The 16,407-nt window shown below is 49.5% G+C and overlaps 1 protein-coding gene across 29 annotated transcripts in view; it reads left to right on the top strand.

Moving 5' to 3' along the window:
- The window catches only part of LOC146049607 (immunoglobulin superfamily member 11-like), a 571,199-nt gene that overhangs the window by 523,999 nt on the left and 30,793 nt on the right, over positions 1 to 16,407 (top strand). For 28 of the 29 annotated variants that reach the window (XM_083166144.1, XM_083166145.1, XM_083166139.1 and 25 more), the window contains one exon: positions 9,951 to 10,103. In XM_083166144.1, coding sequence (XP_083022270.1) covers positions 9,951 to 10,103 — 153 coding nt within the window. Of the gene's footprint in view, positions 1 to 9,950; positions 10,104 to 16,407 lie in introns of those variants that run through there. The other variant, XR_014466151.1, reaches the window with a different exon arrangement.

Below are 16,407 nucleotides of genomic sequence, written 5' to 3'. Positions count from 1 at the left end.
GGGAGGAAGGTACAGGTGGGAAACATTCTTCACAGGAAGAGGAGCAGCAGAACACGAGGACATGTACTGACACAAGAGGGAGGAAGGTACAGGTGGGAGACATTCTTCACAGGAAGAGGAGGAGCAGAACACGAGGACACGCACTGTCACTGGGGGGAGAAAGGTACAGGTGGGAGACATTAGTCACAGGAAGAGGAGCAGCAGAACACGAGGACACGCACTGACACTAGAGGGAGGAGGGTACAGGTGGGAGACATTCTTCACAGGAAGAGGAGCAGCAGAACACGAGGACAGGCACTGACAATAGGGGGAGGAAGGTACAGGTGGGAGACATTCTTCACAGGAAGAGGAGCAGCAGAACACGAGGACATGCACTGACACTAGAGGGAGGAGGGTACAGGTGGGAGACATTCTTCACAGGAAGAGGAGCAGCAGAACACGAGGACAGGCACTGACACTAGGGGGAGGAAGGTACAGGTGGGAGACATTCTTCACAGGAAGAGGAGCAGCAGAACACGAGGACACGCACTGTCACTGGGGGGAGGAAGGTACAGGTGGGAGACATTCCTCAGAGGAAGAGGAGCAGCAGAACACGAGGACATGCACTGACACTAGAGGGAGGAAGGTACAGGTGGGAGACATTAGTCACAGGAAGAGGAGCAGCAGAAAACGAGGACACGCACTGACACTAGAGGGAGGAAGGTACAGGTGGGAGACATTAGTCACAGGAAGAGGAGCAGCAGAACACGAGGACATGCACTGACACTAGAGGAAGGAAGGTACAGGTTGGAGACATTAGTCACAGGAAGAGGAGCAGCAGAAGAACACGAGGACACGCACTGACACTGGGGGGAGGAAGGTACAGGTGGGAGACATTAGTCACAAGAAGAGGAGCAGCAGAACACGAGGACACGCACTGACACTAGAGGGAGGAAGGTACAGGTGAGAGACATTCGTCACAGGAAGAGGAGCAGCAGAACACGAGGACACGCACTGACACTGGGGGGAGGAAGGTACAGGTGGGAGACATTAGTCACAGGAAGAGGAGCAGCAGAACACGAGGACATGCACTTACACTGGGGGGAGGAAGGTACAGGTGAGAGACATTCGTCACAGGAAGAGGAGCAGCAGAACACGAGGACACGCACTGACACTAGGGGGAGGAAGGTACAGGTGGGAGACATTAGTCACAGGAAGAGGAGCAGCAGAACACGAGGACACGCACTGTCACTGGGGGGAGGAAGGTACAGGTGGGAGACATTAGTCACAGGAAGAGGAGCAGCAGAACACGAGGACACGCACTGACACTAGGGGGAGGAAGGTACAGGGTTGAGACATTAATCACAGGAAGAGGAGCAGCAGAACACGAGGACACGCACTGACACTAGAGGGAGGAAGGTACAGGTGGGAGACATTAGTCACAGGAAGAGGAGCAGCAGAACACGAGGACATGCACTGACACTAGAGGGAGGAAGGTATAGGTGGGAGACATTCTTCACAGGAAGAGGAGCAACAGAACACGAGGACATGCACTGACTCTAGGGGGAGGAAGGTATAGGTGGGAGACATTCTTCACTGGAAGAGGAGCAGCAGAACACGAGGACATGCACTGACACTAGAGGGAGGAAGGTACAGGTGGGAGACATTAGTCACAGGAGGAGAAGCAGCAGAACACGAGGACATGCACTGACACTAGGGGGAGGAAGGTACAGGTGGGAGACATTCTTCACAGGAAGAGGAGCATCAGAACACGAGGACATGCACTGACACTAGAGGGAGGAAGGTACAGGTGGGAGACATTAGTCACAGGAAGAGGAGCAGCAGAACACGAGGACACGCACTGACACTAGAGGGAGGAAGGTACAGGTGGGAGACATCAGTCACAGGAAGAGGAGCAGCAGAACACGAGGACACACACTGACACTAGGGGGAGGAAGGTACAGGTGGGAGACATTCTTCACAGGAAGAGGAGCAGCAGAACACGAGGACACGCACTGACACTAGAGGGAGGAAGGTACAGGTGGGAGACAGTCACAGGACGAGAAGCAGCAGAACACAAGGACATGCACTAACACTAGAGGGAGGAAGGTACAGGTGGGAGACATCAGTCACAGGAAGAGGAGCAGCAGAACACGAGGACACACACTGACACTAGGGGGAGGAAGGTACAGGTGGGAGACATTCTTCACAGGAAGAGGAGCAGCAGAACACGAGGACACGCACTGACACTAGAGGGAGGAAGGTACAGGTGGGAGACAGTCACAGGACGAGAAGCAGCAGAACACGAGGACATGTACTGACACTAGAGGGAGGAAGGTACAGGTGGGAGACATTAGTCACAGGAAGAGGAGCAGCAGAACACGAGGACATGCACTGACACTAGAGGTAGGAAGGTACAGGTGGGAGACATTAGTCACAGGAAGAGGAGCAGCAGAACACGAGGACACGCACTGACACTAGGGGGAGGAAGATACAGGTGGGAGACATTAGTCACAGAAAGAGGAGCAGCAGAACACGAGGACATGCACTGACACTAGAGGTAGGAAGGTACAGGTGGGAGACATTAGTCACAGGAAGAGGAGCAGCAGAACACGAGGACACGCACTGACACTAGGGGGAGGAAGATACAGGTGGGAGACATTAGTCACAGAAAGAGGAGCAGCAGAACACGAGGACATGCACTGACACTAGAGGTAGGAAGGTACAGGTGGGAGACATTAGTCACAGGAAGAGGAGCAGCAGAACACGAGGACACGCACTGACACTAGGGGGAGGAAGATACAGGTGGGAGACATTAGTCACAGAAAGAGGAGCAGCAGAACACGAGGACATGCACTGACACTAGAGGTAGGAAGGTACAGGTGGGAGACATTAGTCACAGGAAGAGGAGCAGCAGAACACGAGGACACGCACTGACACTAGGGGGAGGAAGATACAGGTGGGAGACATTAGTCACAGAAAGAGGAGCAGCAGAACACGAGGACATGCACTGACACTAGAGGGAGGAAGGTACAGGTGGAAGACAGTAGTCACAGGAAGAGGAGCAGCAGAACACGAGGACATGCACTGACACTAGAGGGTTATTATACATGGACCGCATACCTTCCCGGGTATATTACTTCTACCATCTGTGCGTCATGGAACGCACAGCCATTATACATGGACCGCATACCTTCCCGGGTATATTACTTCTACCATCTGTGCGTTTTGGAACGCACGGCCATTATACATGGACCGCATAACTTCCCGGGTATATTACTTCTACCATCTGTGCGTTATGGAACGCACAGCCATTATACATGGACCGCATACCTTCCCGGGTATATTACTTCTACCATCTGTGCGTTATGGAACGCACGGCCATTATACATGGACCGCATACCTTCCCGGGTATATTACTTCTACCATCTGTGCGTTATGGAACGCACGGCCATTATACATGGACCGCATAACTTCCCGGGTATATTACTTCTACCATCTGTGCGTTATGGAACGCACAGCCATTATACATGGACCGCATACCTTCCCGGGTATATTACTTCTACCATCTGTGCGTTATGGAACGCACGGCCATTATACATGGACCGCATAACTTCCCGGGTATATTACTTCTACCATCTGTGCGTTATGGAACGCACGGCCATTATACATGGACCGCATACCTTCCCGGGTATATTACTTCTACCATCTGTGCGTTATGGAACGCACAGCCATTATACATGGACCGCATACCTTCCCGGGTATAATACTTCTACCATCTGTGCGTTATGGAACGCACGGCCATTATACATGGACCTCATACCTTCCCGGGTATATTACTTCTACCATCTGTGCGTTATGGAACGCACGTCCATTATACATGGACCGCATACCTTCCCGGGTATATTACTTCTACCATCTGTGCGTTATGGAACGCACAGCCATTATACATGGACCGCATACCTTCCCGGGTATATTACTTCTACCATCTGTGCGTTATGGAACGCACAGCCATTATACATGGACCGCATACCTTCCCGGGTATATTACTTCTACCATCTGTGCGTTATGGAACGCACGTCCATTATACATGGACCGCATACCTTCCCGGGTATATTACTTCTACCATCTGTGCGTTATGGAACGCACAGCCATTTATACTGAACCGCATAATTTAAAAAATTTTCCCCGGAGGTTTAGATACTGGTGTCCATTTAAACCAATGGTATCTAAGCAGTAAAGTGCATCATTCGGAATAAATATATAAATATCTCACTTTTACAAAAATAGCAATAAAAATAGCAAGAACCATATAAAATGTAAAAAAAAACATATTAAAAGACATCCAATTTTTACAGAAAAGCCTTCTCTGGACTCTTAACGGATCTCCACATCAGCGGTTTCTCTGCTTCAAGCTTATGCAACATCACTATCAAGTCCAGGCCCTTCTGTTTGGGTTTAGCCACAGCTCCCAGAATTTTTACCATCAGGGCATAAGGGTGATACCCTACTTGGACAACCTCCTGTTACTAGCCAGTTGCAAAGAGGCCCTTCTCAGCCATCTTCAAGTCACAATGATTTTCTTTCTTCAGAGACAGGGATGGCTGATCAATCTGAAGAAATCCGCTCTGGTTCCCTCCAGACAGATGTTACACCTGGGGGCTCTCCTAGACTCGGAGGCTTAGCATTATTTGTTAATCCAGGAAAAGAGTTTGCATTTTGTGGGGAAAAATGTGTCAGCTTCTTCAACCGCACAGGGTCACCTTCTATCATGCCATGCAGATTCTATGCCTCATGGTGTCGACATTTGTCATGATTGAGTGGGCACAATTCCACTCTCGCCCTTTGTAAAATTAATCTTACAGAGATGTGACGGTCACCCTCAATATCTCCTGCCTCAGACACTGTCTCTCACCCCAGTGGTAAGCGCTTCTTTGGCATGGTTGTTGGATGAATTTCATCTCACTGTGGGACTTCCTTTTTGGATCCCACAATAGGTTCTTATCACTACAGACACCAGTCTTTGGGGCTGGGGTGCTTTAGTCGAATCCCAGTCCTTACAGGGAAAATGGACTCCTGCAAAGTCCGGCCTATCCATTAATGTCTTGGAGCTGAGAGCCGTATTCAACGCTCTACAGATGGCTTAGGGTCTACTACAAGGCAGACCTGTTCAAGTCCAGTTGGACAATGCAATAACAGTGGTGTATATCAATCACCAGGGCAGTACCAAAAGTGTAAAAGCATTAAACGAAGTATCCAGGATCCTTTTGTGGGCCGAAAGCCATCTCGGCAGTTTTGTCCCAGGGGTATTAAATTGGGAGGCAGACTTCTTAAGTCACCAGGATATACACCCAGGAGAGTGGTCTCTTCATCACCGAATTGTCCAGAAGTTGGGCAAACCAGATGTAGACCTCATGGCATCCTGCCACAACCACAAGTTCGGAGCCAGGTCCCGGGACCCTCAAGCGGCATGTACAGATACTCTGTTCATACTGTGGAACTTCTGACTTCCTTATATCTTTCCTCTGGTGGCACTCCTTCCTCGGGTTCTCAGAAAACGAAAGCAGGAAGGAGGAATCCTTCTAATTGCCCCAGCGTGGCCCAGGATACATTGGTTTGCAGATCTTCTACAACTGTTGGTGGTGCCTCTGTTTCTTCTGCTACTATGTCAGGATTTGGCGGACTTATGCATCTGGCAGACTTACTTTTCCTGGTGTCATACTCGCCATTTCAATCCCAGGAGTTACCGCTTGGCCAGGATTCTGTCCTTCTTAAAATCCGGAGGCCGGATTGATCTTCCTTGAAGGTACCATTCCTTCTCACCTCCCCAAGGTTCTATCCATGTTTCATGTCAACCAGGAGATCGTGGTCCCTGCTTCAGGGTGCCCAGATGCTTATCCTGAGCAGTGTTCCTTGGATGTGGTCCAAGCATTCCTCATCTATGTGCGCCACACTAAGACTCTCCGGAAATCAGACTATGGGTTTCAAAAGAGAAGCTGGCCTGCTACTAAGCAGACGATTGCCTGCTGGCTTCGCTCTGTTATCAAGCAGGCATTCTTGAGGCACCTCTCTCCCGGGTTCCTGTGGTGGTCCGGGCTCATTCCACGTGGTCTGTGGGTGAATCTTTGATGTTAGGTGTGGTGCAACAGCTGAGCAAATTTACAAGGTTGTCTGCAATATGTTTTTTGCGCTTTTAACCATTTGATACGTTTGCTTCCCAGGACTCGGCTTTTGGCCAGAGTGTAGTTGCTGCGGCACAGGCGCATCCCTGACCATAGGTGGCTGCTTTAGGACGTCACACATTAGCCCTGTTGTCCCTGAAGAATTCACGAAGAATAAAATTAGATTTATGTCTTACCTGTTAAATCTCTTTCTTCGAGGATGTCAGGGGCCACAGGGATCCCTCCCTACCGCACCTGCTTTAGTTCTGCTTTAGTTCTGTTACAGTTAATGGTTTCTGTGAGTGAATTCACATGTGTTCAGAATGTGTTTCTGTGTGGTGTTTCTCTTCCTTCTCTCTTGTCTCCTGCCTTGGCTTGTTAAAAACTGAGTGACCTGACCTGGTCTGCCTGGGAGGCAGGAGAAGTTATACCTCTTAGGTGCTGGCATGCTCTCTCTTCCACTCCACTTACCAGCGTTAGCCCTGTGGCCCCTGATGTCCTCGAAAAAAGAGATTTAGCAGGTAAGACATAAATGTCATTATCCGTGCTGTCTAACCACTGATCTCCAGTGTGACAGTCTAATGCCACTCTCTATCCATGCGGTCTAACCACTGATCTCCATCGTAACTGTCTAGCACTCTTCTCCAATTCTTCTCTCTATTCATGCTGTCTAACCACTGATCTCCAGCATGACTGTCTAACCATACCTCCTAACACTCTTCTCTAATACGGCTCTGCATCTATGCTGTCTAACCACTGATCTACAGTGTCGCTGTCTAATCCACCTCTCTATCCATGCTGTCTAACCACCGATCTCCAGTGACTGTATAACTCTTCTCTAATGCTGCTCTCCATCCATGCTGTCTAATCACTGATCTCCAGTGACTATCTAACACTCTTCTATCCATGTTGTCTAACCACCGATCTCCAGTGACTGTATAACACTCCCTATCCATGTTGTCTAACCACCGATCTCCAGTGACTGTATAACACTCTCTATCCATGTTGTCTAACCATCGATCTCCAGTGACTGTATAACACTCCCTATCCATGTTGTCTAACCACCGATCTCCAGTGACTGTATAACACTCTCTATCCATGATGCCTAACCACCGATCTCCAGTGACTGTATAACACTCTTCTATCCATGTTGTCTAACCATCGATCTCCAGTGACTGTATAACACTCCCTATCCATGTTGTCTAACCACCGATCTCCAGTGACTGTATAACACTCTCTATCCATGATGTCTAACCACCGATCTCCAGTGACTGTATAACACTCTTCTATCCATGTTGTCTAACTACTGATCTCCAGTGACTGTATAACACTCTTCTATCCATGTTGTCTAACCACTGATCTCCAGTGACTGTATAACACTCTTCTATCCATGTTGTCTAACCACTGATCTCCAGTGAGTGTATAACAGTCTCTATCCATGTTGTCTAACCACTGATCTCAAGTGACTGTATAACACTATCCATGTTGTCTAACCACCGTTCTCCAGTGACTGTATAACACTCTCTATCCATGTTGTCTAACCACCGATCTCCAGTGACTGTATAACACTCTTCTATCCATGTTGTCTAACCACCGATCTCCAGTGACTGTATAACTCTATCCATGATGTCTAACCACCGATCTCCAGTGACTGTATAACACTCTTCTATCCATGTTGTCTAACCACTGATCTCCAGTGACTGTATAACACTCTTCTATCCATGTTGTCTAACCACTGATCTCCAGTGACTGTACTGTATAACACTCTTCTATCCATGTTGTCTAACCACTGATCTCCAGTGACTGTATAACAGTCTCTATCCATGTTGTCTAACCACTGATCTCAAGTGACTGTATAACACTATCCATGTTGTCTAACCACCGATCTCCAGTGACTGTATAACACTCTCTATCCATGTTGTCTAACCACCGATCTCCAGTGACTGTATAACGCTCTCTATTCATGTTGTCTAACCACCGATGTCCAGTGACTGTATAACAGTCTCTATCCATGTTGTCTAACCACCGATCTCCAGTGACTGTATAACTCTATCCATGATGTCTAACCACCGATCTCCAGTGACTGTATAACACTCTTCTATCCATGTTGTCTAACCACTGATCTCCAGTGACTGTATAACACTCTTCTATCCATGTTGTCTAACCACTGATCACCAGTGATTGTACTGTATAACACTCTTCTATCCATGTTGTCTAACCACTGATCTCCAGTGACTGTATAACAGTCTCTATCCATGTTGTCTAACCACTGATCTCCAGTGACTGTATAACACTATCCATGTTGTCTAACCACCGATCTCCAGTGACTGTATAACACTCTCTATCCATGTTGTCTAACCACCGATCTCCAGCGACTGTATAACACTCTTCTATCCATGTTGTCTAACCACTGATCTCCAGTGACTGTATAACAGTCTCTATCCATGTTGTCTAACCACTGATCTCCAGTGACTGTATAACACTATCCATGTTGTCTAACCACCGATCTCCAGTGACTGTATAACACTCTCTATCCATGTTGTCTAACCACCGATCTCCAGTGACTGTATAACGCTCTCTATTCATGTTGTCTAACCACCGATCTCCAATAACTGTATAATGCTCTCTATCCATGTTGTCTAACCACTGATCTCCAGTGACTGTATAACAGTTTCTATCCATGTTGTCTAACCACTGTTCTCCAGTGACTGTATAACACTATCCATATTGTCTAACCACCGATCTCCAGTGACTGTATAACACTCTCTCATGCCCTTGAACCCTTTTCCTGCTGTAATACTCGGATGATTACTAGTGTATGGGAGCACTGGGCCAGATGGGAATGTAATATAGGGCGGTATTCAATGAGCCTGATTTGCCATGTTTTTATGGTGATTTTGTGCTGTAAGGCGAATTTTTGACTAAAACGGTGAATCACCCTATTCAATGACCAGATGGCGAATACATTTCAAGGTTTTTTTCGCCATGATTCACCGAGTAGCAATCGCTATCTTTTTATGGTGAAGTGGAATGTGAACTTTTAAAATAAAGTGTTTTGTTTTTTACATTTGATGTCAAAAAATCAGGAATTTTATTCTGAGGAGGGGCATGCTATTTTTATTCATGTGCTGTAAGCATATGAATATATATTTAGTTTAAAAAAAATATATATATATCTTTTTTTTTACACAGACCAGCCAGCAGGGGGCAGGAGCCAAGCCGCTCATTAGATATTCATATATTCACTGCACCCGATCATTACATATGCATGATCAGGTGTAGTGAATATACCCATTCCCCTGCTGGCACCCCCGGGGGGCAGCCTGTGCTGCCTGGCACCCGGGGAGCCCACCTCCCCCCCACAAACGTTCTGGGGCAGGCAGGGAGACTTCCATCTCCCTGCCTGCCGCCGTCCTCGGGCTCCCTGCGGCTTCGCCACAGGTGTTAAAATTCGCCAGTCAGGGGCAGCGAGCCCCTGACTCGTTGAATACTGGAGCCGGCGAGGCTCCGGAACGCGGCGAGCAGTGGCGAATGTGCAGCGAATCCTAAACAGGATTCGCTACACGTCGTCAGTATTCTCATTGAATACTGCCCATAGTGTTACCTGTATAATACTGTACTTCCTAGAAATGATACACAGGATCTGATGCCTTGCTGTTGACAATATCACCTCTTATAATGTTTAGAAGCTGCAGTAAATTTAACGCTTGCTTTTTCCTGACTGTTCACCACTGCTTGATGGTAACTGGACCCCTATATGCCGACGTTGGTTTGGAGAATGATTTATATATTTGTGTCCTGTCTTTACAGTCCCTCCGTCAAGTCCAGACTGTTCTAGCCAAGGCCAAGAAGGAGGAGAGAGGATTCATCTTGGCTGCTCAGTAAGAGAAGGGGTTCCAGCACCAACGTTCAAATGGGAGAAAATCTCCCCCAATGGTCAGGTGCTCATCACCAGCCAAGAAGGTGAGAGGATCACATCAGTCATCAAGTGCCATAGAAACATAGAACGTGACGGCAGATAAGAACCACTTGGCCCATCTAGTCTGCCCCTTTTTTAAACAAATATTATATGATCCTTATAACTTTGTAAGGATATCAATATGCCTATCCCAAGCATGTTTACACTGTACTACTGTATTTTCCTCTACCACCTCTGATGGGAGGCTATTCCACTTATCTACTACTCTTTCTGTGAAGTAATTCTTCCTCACATTTCCCCTGAATCTTCCTCCCCCCAGTGTCAGTGCATATCCTCGTGTTCTGTTGCTCCTCTTCCTGTGAAGAATGTCTCCCACCGTACCTCCCTCCCCCTAGTGTCAGTGCATGTCCTCGTGTTCTGCTGCTCCTCTTCCTGTGAAGAAAGTCTCCCACCTGTACCTTCCTCCCCCTAGTGTCAGTGCATGTCCTCGTGTTCTGCTGCTCCTCTTCCTGTGAAGAATGTCTCCCACCTGTACCTTCCTTCCCCCCAGTGTCAGTGCATGTCCTCGTGTTCTGCTGCTCCTCTTCCTGTGAAGAATGTCTCCCACCTGTACCTTCCTTCCCCCCAGTGTCAGTGCATGTCCTCGTGTTCTGTTGCTCCTCTTCCTGTGAAGAATGTCTCCCACCTGTACCTTCCTCCCTCTAGTGTCAGTGCATGTCCTCGTGTTCTGCTGCTCCTCTTCCTGTGAAGAATGTCTCCCACCTGTACCTTCCTCCCTCTAGTGTCAGTGCATGTCCTCGTGTTCTGCTGCTCCTCTTCCTGTGAAGAATGTCTCCCACCTGTACCTTCCTCCCTCTAGTGTCAGTGCATGTCATCGTGTTCTGCTGCTCCTCTTCCTGTGAAGAATGTCTCCCACCTGTACCTTCCTCCCTCTAGTGTCAGTGCATGTCCTCGTGTTCTGCTGCTCCTCTTCCTGTGAAGAATGTCTCCCACCTGTACCTTCCTCCCCCCAGTGTCAGTGCATGTCCTCGTGTTCTGCTGCTCCTCTTCCTGTGACTAATGTCTCCCACCTGTACCTTCCTCCCCCCAGTGCCAGTGCATGTCCTCGTGTTCTGCTGCTCCTCTTCCTTTGACTAATGTCTCCCACTTGTACCTTCCTCCCCCTAGTGTCAGTGCATGTCCTCGTGTTCTGTTGCTCCTCTTCCTGTGACTAATGTCTCCCACCTGAACCTTCCTGCCTCTAGTGTCAGTGCATGTCCTCGTGTTCTGTTGCTCCTGCTCCTGTGACTAATGTCTCCCACCTGTACCTTCCTCCCTCTAGTGTCAGTGCATGTCCTTGTGTTCTGCTGCTGCTCTTCCTGTGACTAATGTCTCCAACCTGTACCTTCCTCCCCCTAGTGTCAGTGCATGTCCTTGTGTTCTGCTGTTCCTCTTCCTGTGAAGAATGTCTCCCACCTGCACCTTCCTCCCTCTAGTTTCAGTGCATGTCCTCGTGTTCTGCTGCTCCTCTTCCTGTGACTAATGTCTCCCACCTGCACCTTCCTCCCCCTAGTGTCAGTGCATGTCCTCGTGTTCTGCTGCTCCTCTTCCTGAGAAGAATGTCTCCCACCTGTACCTTCCTCCCTCTAGTGTCAGTGCATGTCCTCGTGTTCTGCTGCTTCTCTTCCTGTGAAAAATGTCTCCCACCTGTACCTTCCTCCCTCTAGTGTCAGTGCATGTCCTCGTGTTCTGCTGCTCCTCTTCCTGTGAAGAATGTCTCCCACCTGTACCTTCCTCCCTCTAGTGTCAGTGCATGTCATCGTGTTCTGCTGCTCCTCTTCCTGTGAAGAATGTCTCCCACCTGTACCTTCCTCCCTCTAGTGTCAGTGCATGTCCTCGTGTTCTGCTGCTCCTCTTCCTGTGAAGAATGTTTCCCACCTGTACCTTCCTCCCCCCAGTGTCAGTGCATGTCCTCGTGTTCTGCTGCTCCTCTTCCTGTGACTAATGTCTCCCACCTGTACCTTCCTCCCCCCAGTGTCAGTGCATGTCCTCGTGTTCTGCTGCTCCTCTTCCTTTGACTAATGTCTCCCACTTGTACCTTCCTCCCCCTAGTGTCAGTGCATGTCCTCTTGTTCTGTTTCTCCTCTTCCTGTGACTAATGTCTCCCACCTGAACCTTCCTGCCTCTAGTGTCAGTGCATGTCCTCGTGTTCTGTTGCTCCTCTTCCTGTGACTAATGTCTCCCACCTGTACCTTCCTCCCTCTAGTGTCAGTGCATGTCCTTGTGTTCTGCTGCTGCTCTTCCTGTGACTAATGTCTCCAACCTGTACCTTCCTCCCCCTAGTGTCAGTGCATGTCCTCGTGTTCTGCTGTTCCTCTTCCTGTGAAGAATGTCTCCCACCTGCACCTTCCTCCCTCTAGTTTCAGTGCATGTCCTCGTGTTCTGCTGCTCCTCTTCCTGTGACTAATGTCTCCCACCTGCACCTTCCTCCCCCTAGTGTCAGTGCATGTCCTCGTGTTCTGCTGCTCCTCTTCCTGAGAAGAATGTCTCCCACCTGTACCTTCCTCCCTCTAGTGTCAGTGCATGTCCACGTGTTCTGCTGTTCCTCTTCCTGTGAAGAATGTCTCCCACCTGCACCTTCCTCCCTCTAGTTTCAGTGCATGTCCTCGTGTTCTGCTGCTCCTCTTCCTGTGACTAATGTCTCCCACCTGCACCTTCCTCCCCCTAGTGTCAGTGCATGTCCTCGTGTTCTGCTGCTCCTCTTCCTGAGAAGAATGTCTCCCACCTGTACCTTCCTCCCCCTAGTGTCAGTGCATGTCCTCGTGTTCTGCTGCTCCTCTTCCTGTGAAGAATGTCTCCCACCTGTACCTTCCTCCCCCTAGTGTCAGTGCATGTCCTCGTGTTCTGCTGCTCCTCTTCCTGTGAAGAATGTCTCCCACCTGTACCTTCCTCCCCCTAGTGTCAGTGCATGTACTCGTGTTCTGCTGCTCCTCTTCCTGTGACTAATGTCTCCCACCTGTACCTTCCTCCCTCTAGTGTCAGTGAATGTCCTCGTGTTCTGCTGTTCCTCTTCCTGTGAAGAATGTCTCCCACCTGCACCTTCCTCCCTCTAGTTTCAGTGCATGTCCTCGTGTTCTGCTGCTCCTCTTCCTGTGACTAATGTCTCCCACCTGCACCTTCCTCCCCCTAGTGTCAGTGCATGTCCTTGTGTTCTGCTGCTCCTCTTCCTGTGAAGAATGTCTCCCACCTGTACCTTCCTCCCCCTAGTGTCCGTGCATGTCCCCGTGTTCTGCTGCTCCTCTTCCTGTGAAGAATGTCTCCCACCTGTACCTTCCTCCCCCTAGTGTCAGTGCATGTCCCCGTGTTCTGTTGCTCCTCTTCCTGTGAAGAATGTCTCCCACCTGCACCTTCCTCCCTCTAGTGTCAGTGCATGTCCTCGTGTTCTGCTGCTCCTCTTCCTGTGACTAATGTCTCCCACCTGTACCTTCCTCCCCCTAGTGTCAGTGCATGTCCTCGTGTTCTGCTGCTCCTCTTCCTGTGAAGAATGTCTCCCACCTGTACCTTCCTCCCCCTAGTGTCAGTGCATGTCCCCGTGTTCTGCTGCTCCTCTTCCTGTGAAGAATGTCTCCCACCTGCACCTTCCTCCCTCTAGTGTCAGTGCATGTCCTCGTGTTCTGCTGCTCCTCTTCCTGTGACTAATGTCTCCCACCTGTACCTTCCTCCCCCTAGTGTCAGTGCATGTCCTCGTGTTCTGCTGCTCCTCTTCCTGTGAAGAATGTCTCCCACCTGTACCTTCCTCCCCCTAGTGTCAGTGCATGTCCCCGTGTTCTGCTGCTCCTCTTCCTGTGAAGAATGTCTCCCACCTGTACCTTCCTCCCCCCAGTGTCAGTGCATGTCCTCGTGTTCTGCTGCTCCTCTTCCTGTGAAGAATGTCTCCCACCTGTACCTTCCTCCCTCTAGTGTCAGTGCATGTCCTTGTGTTCTGCTGCTCCTCTTCCTGTGACTAATGTCTCCCACCTGTACCTTCCTCCCCCTACTGTCAGTGCATGTCCTCGTGTTCTGCTGCTCCTCTTCCTGTGAAGAATGTCTCCCACCTGTACCTTCCTCCCTCTAGTGTCAGTGCATGTCCCCGTGTTCTGCTGCTCCTCTTCCTGTGACTAATGTCTCCCACCTGTACCTTCCTCCCCCTAGTGTCAGTGCATGTCCTCGTGTTCTGCTGCTCCTCTTCCTGTGAAGAATGTCTCCCACCTGTACCTTCCTCCCCCTAGTGTCAGTGCATGTCCTCATGTTCTGCTGCTCCTCTTCCTGTGAAGAATGTCTCCCACCTGTACCTAACTCCCTCTAGTGTCAGTGCATGTCCTCGTGTTCTGCTGCTCCTCTTCCTGTGACTAATGTCTCCCACCTGTACCTTCCTCCCTCTAGTGTCAGTGCATGTCCTCGTGTTCTGCTGCTCCTCTTCCTGTGAAGAATGTCTCCCACCTGTACCTTCCCCCCCTAGTGTCAGTGCATGTCCTCGTGTTCTGCTGCTCCTCTTCCTGTGAAGAATGTCTCCCACCTGTACCTTCCTCCCCCTACTGTCAGTGCATGTCCTCGTGTTCTGCTGCTCCTCTTCCTGTGAAGAATGTCTCCCACCTGTACCTTCCTCCCTCTAGTGTCAGTGCATGTCCTCGTGTTCTGCTGCTCCTCTTCCTGTGACTAATGTCTCCCACCTGTACCTTCCTCCCTCTAGTGTCAGTGCATGTCCTCGTGTTCTGCTGCTCCTCTTCCTGTGAAGAATGTCTCCCACCTGTACCTCCCCCCCCCCTAGTGTCAGTGCATGTCCTCGTGTTCTGCTGCTCCTCTTCCTGTGAAGAATGTCTCCCACCTGTACCTTCCTCCCCCTACTGTCAGTGCATGTCCTCGTGTTCTGCTGCTCCTCTTCCTGTGATGAATGTCTCCCACCTGTACCTTCCTCCCCCTAGTGTCAGTGCATGTCCCGTGTTCTGCTGCTCCTCTTCCTGTGACTAATGTCTCCCACCTGTACCTTCCTCCCTCTAGTGTCAGTGCATGTCCCGTGTTCTGCTGCTCCTCTTCCTGTGAAGAATGTCTCCCACCTGTACCTTCCTCCCCCTAGTGTCAGTGCATGTCCCCGTGTTCTGCTGCTCCTCTTCCTGTGAAGAATGTCTCCCACCTGTACCTTGTTATAACCCATGATATATGTGACAGTCTCTATTATGTCCCCCCTTTCCCTTCTCTGCTCTAAAGTATACATATTAAGATCTTTTAGTCTTTTCTGGTCCACTTGCTGGTTCTTTATCTTCTCAGAAGAAGTCTCAGCCCATGTGCCCTTGTTATTGGTTTATTAATTTGGCTGCCATTGTTATTGGAAGGCAGAAGATCATTCAGTGACATGACTGATGTGGCCTCAGCCAGAATAAGATCACTGGACGTGATCTCTGACATCTGCACTATTTATAATGTTCTTTAGAGTTAAGCCTTCGCTCCTCTGTACAGATGTTCTAGTTGCTGATCCATTATTAGACACACTGGATGAAGGCAGCTTAGTTTTCCCGTTGTATCAGTCGGCGATGGGGTGGACGGCTTTACATAGTGTCCTGCTATAGATAGTTATCCACTCCTCCATCGCACCCCCACCCTTCCTGTGCTACTACTAATAATACATAAAGTGTCCTCCATCTGTAGTAGTGCTGCGGGACGACCTACCTCCTGCACCCCCACCATTCCTGTGCTACTACTAATAATACATAAAGTGTCCTCCATCTGTAGTAGTGCTGCGGGACGACCTACCTCCTGCACCCCCACCATTCCTGTGCTACTACTAATAATACAGAAAGTGTCCTCCATCTGTAGTAGTACTGCGGGACCACCTACCTCCTGCACCACCACCCTTCCTATACTACTACTAATAATACATAAAGTGTCCTCCATCTGTAGTAGTGCTGCGGGACCACCTACCTCCTGCACCCCCACCCTTCCTGTGTTACTACTAATAATACATAAAGTGTCCTCCATCTGTAGTAGTGCTGATGGACCACCTACCTCCTGCACCCCCACCTTTCCTGTGCTACTACTAATAATACAGAAAGTGTCCTCCATCTGTAGTAGTGCTGCGAGACCACCTACCTCCTGCACCCCCACCCTTCCTATGCTACTACAGGTCGGGTATCCCGTATCCGGGCATCCCATATCCGAATTATTCCAAAAACCGTGTTTTTTTGGAATAATTAAAAAAAAAATCCCCCCCCCTCTTTTAATACTTACCAAGTCCTCCGGCGTCCATAGCAGGCCTTCAGCATCCTCTCCGGCGTCTCCAGCGGTCCCAGGAGTGCGCGCACGCGCCGGTGACATCACCGGCGCGCCTGGGAACTT

Source organism: Crinia signifera, chromosome 12, assembly GCF_055691185.1.
Source record: "Crinia signifera chromosome 12, ASM5569118v1, whole genome shotgun sequence".
NCBI classification, from domain to species: domain Eukaryota; kingdom Metazoa; phylum Chordata; class Amphibia; order Anura; family Myobatrachidae; genus Crinia; species Crinia signifera.
The sequence above is the reverse complement of the archived record's forward strand: the minus strand, read 5'-3'. Positions and strand labels throughout refer to the sequence as shown.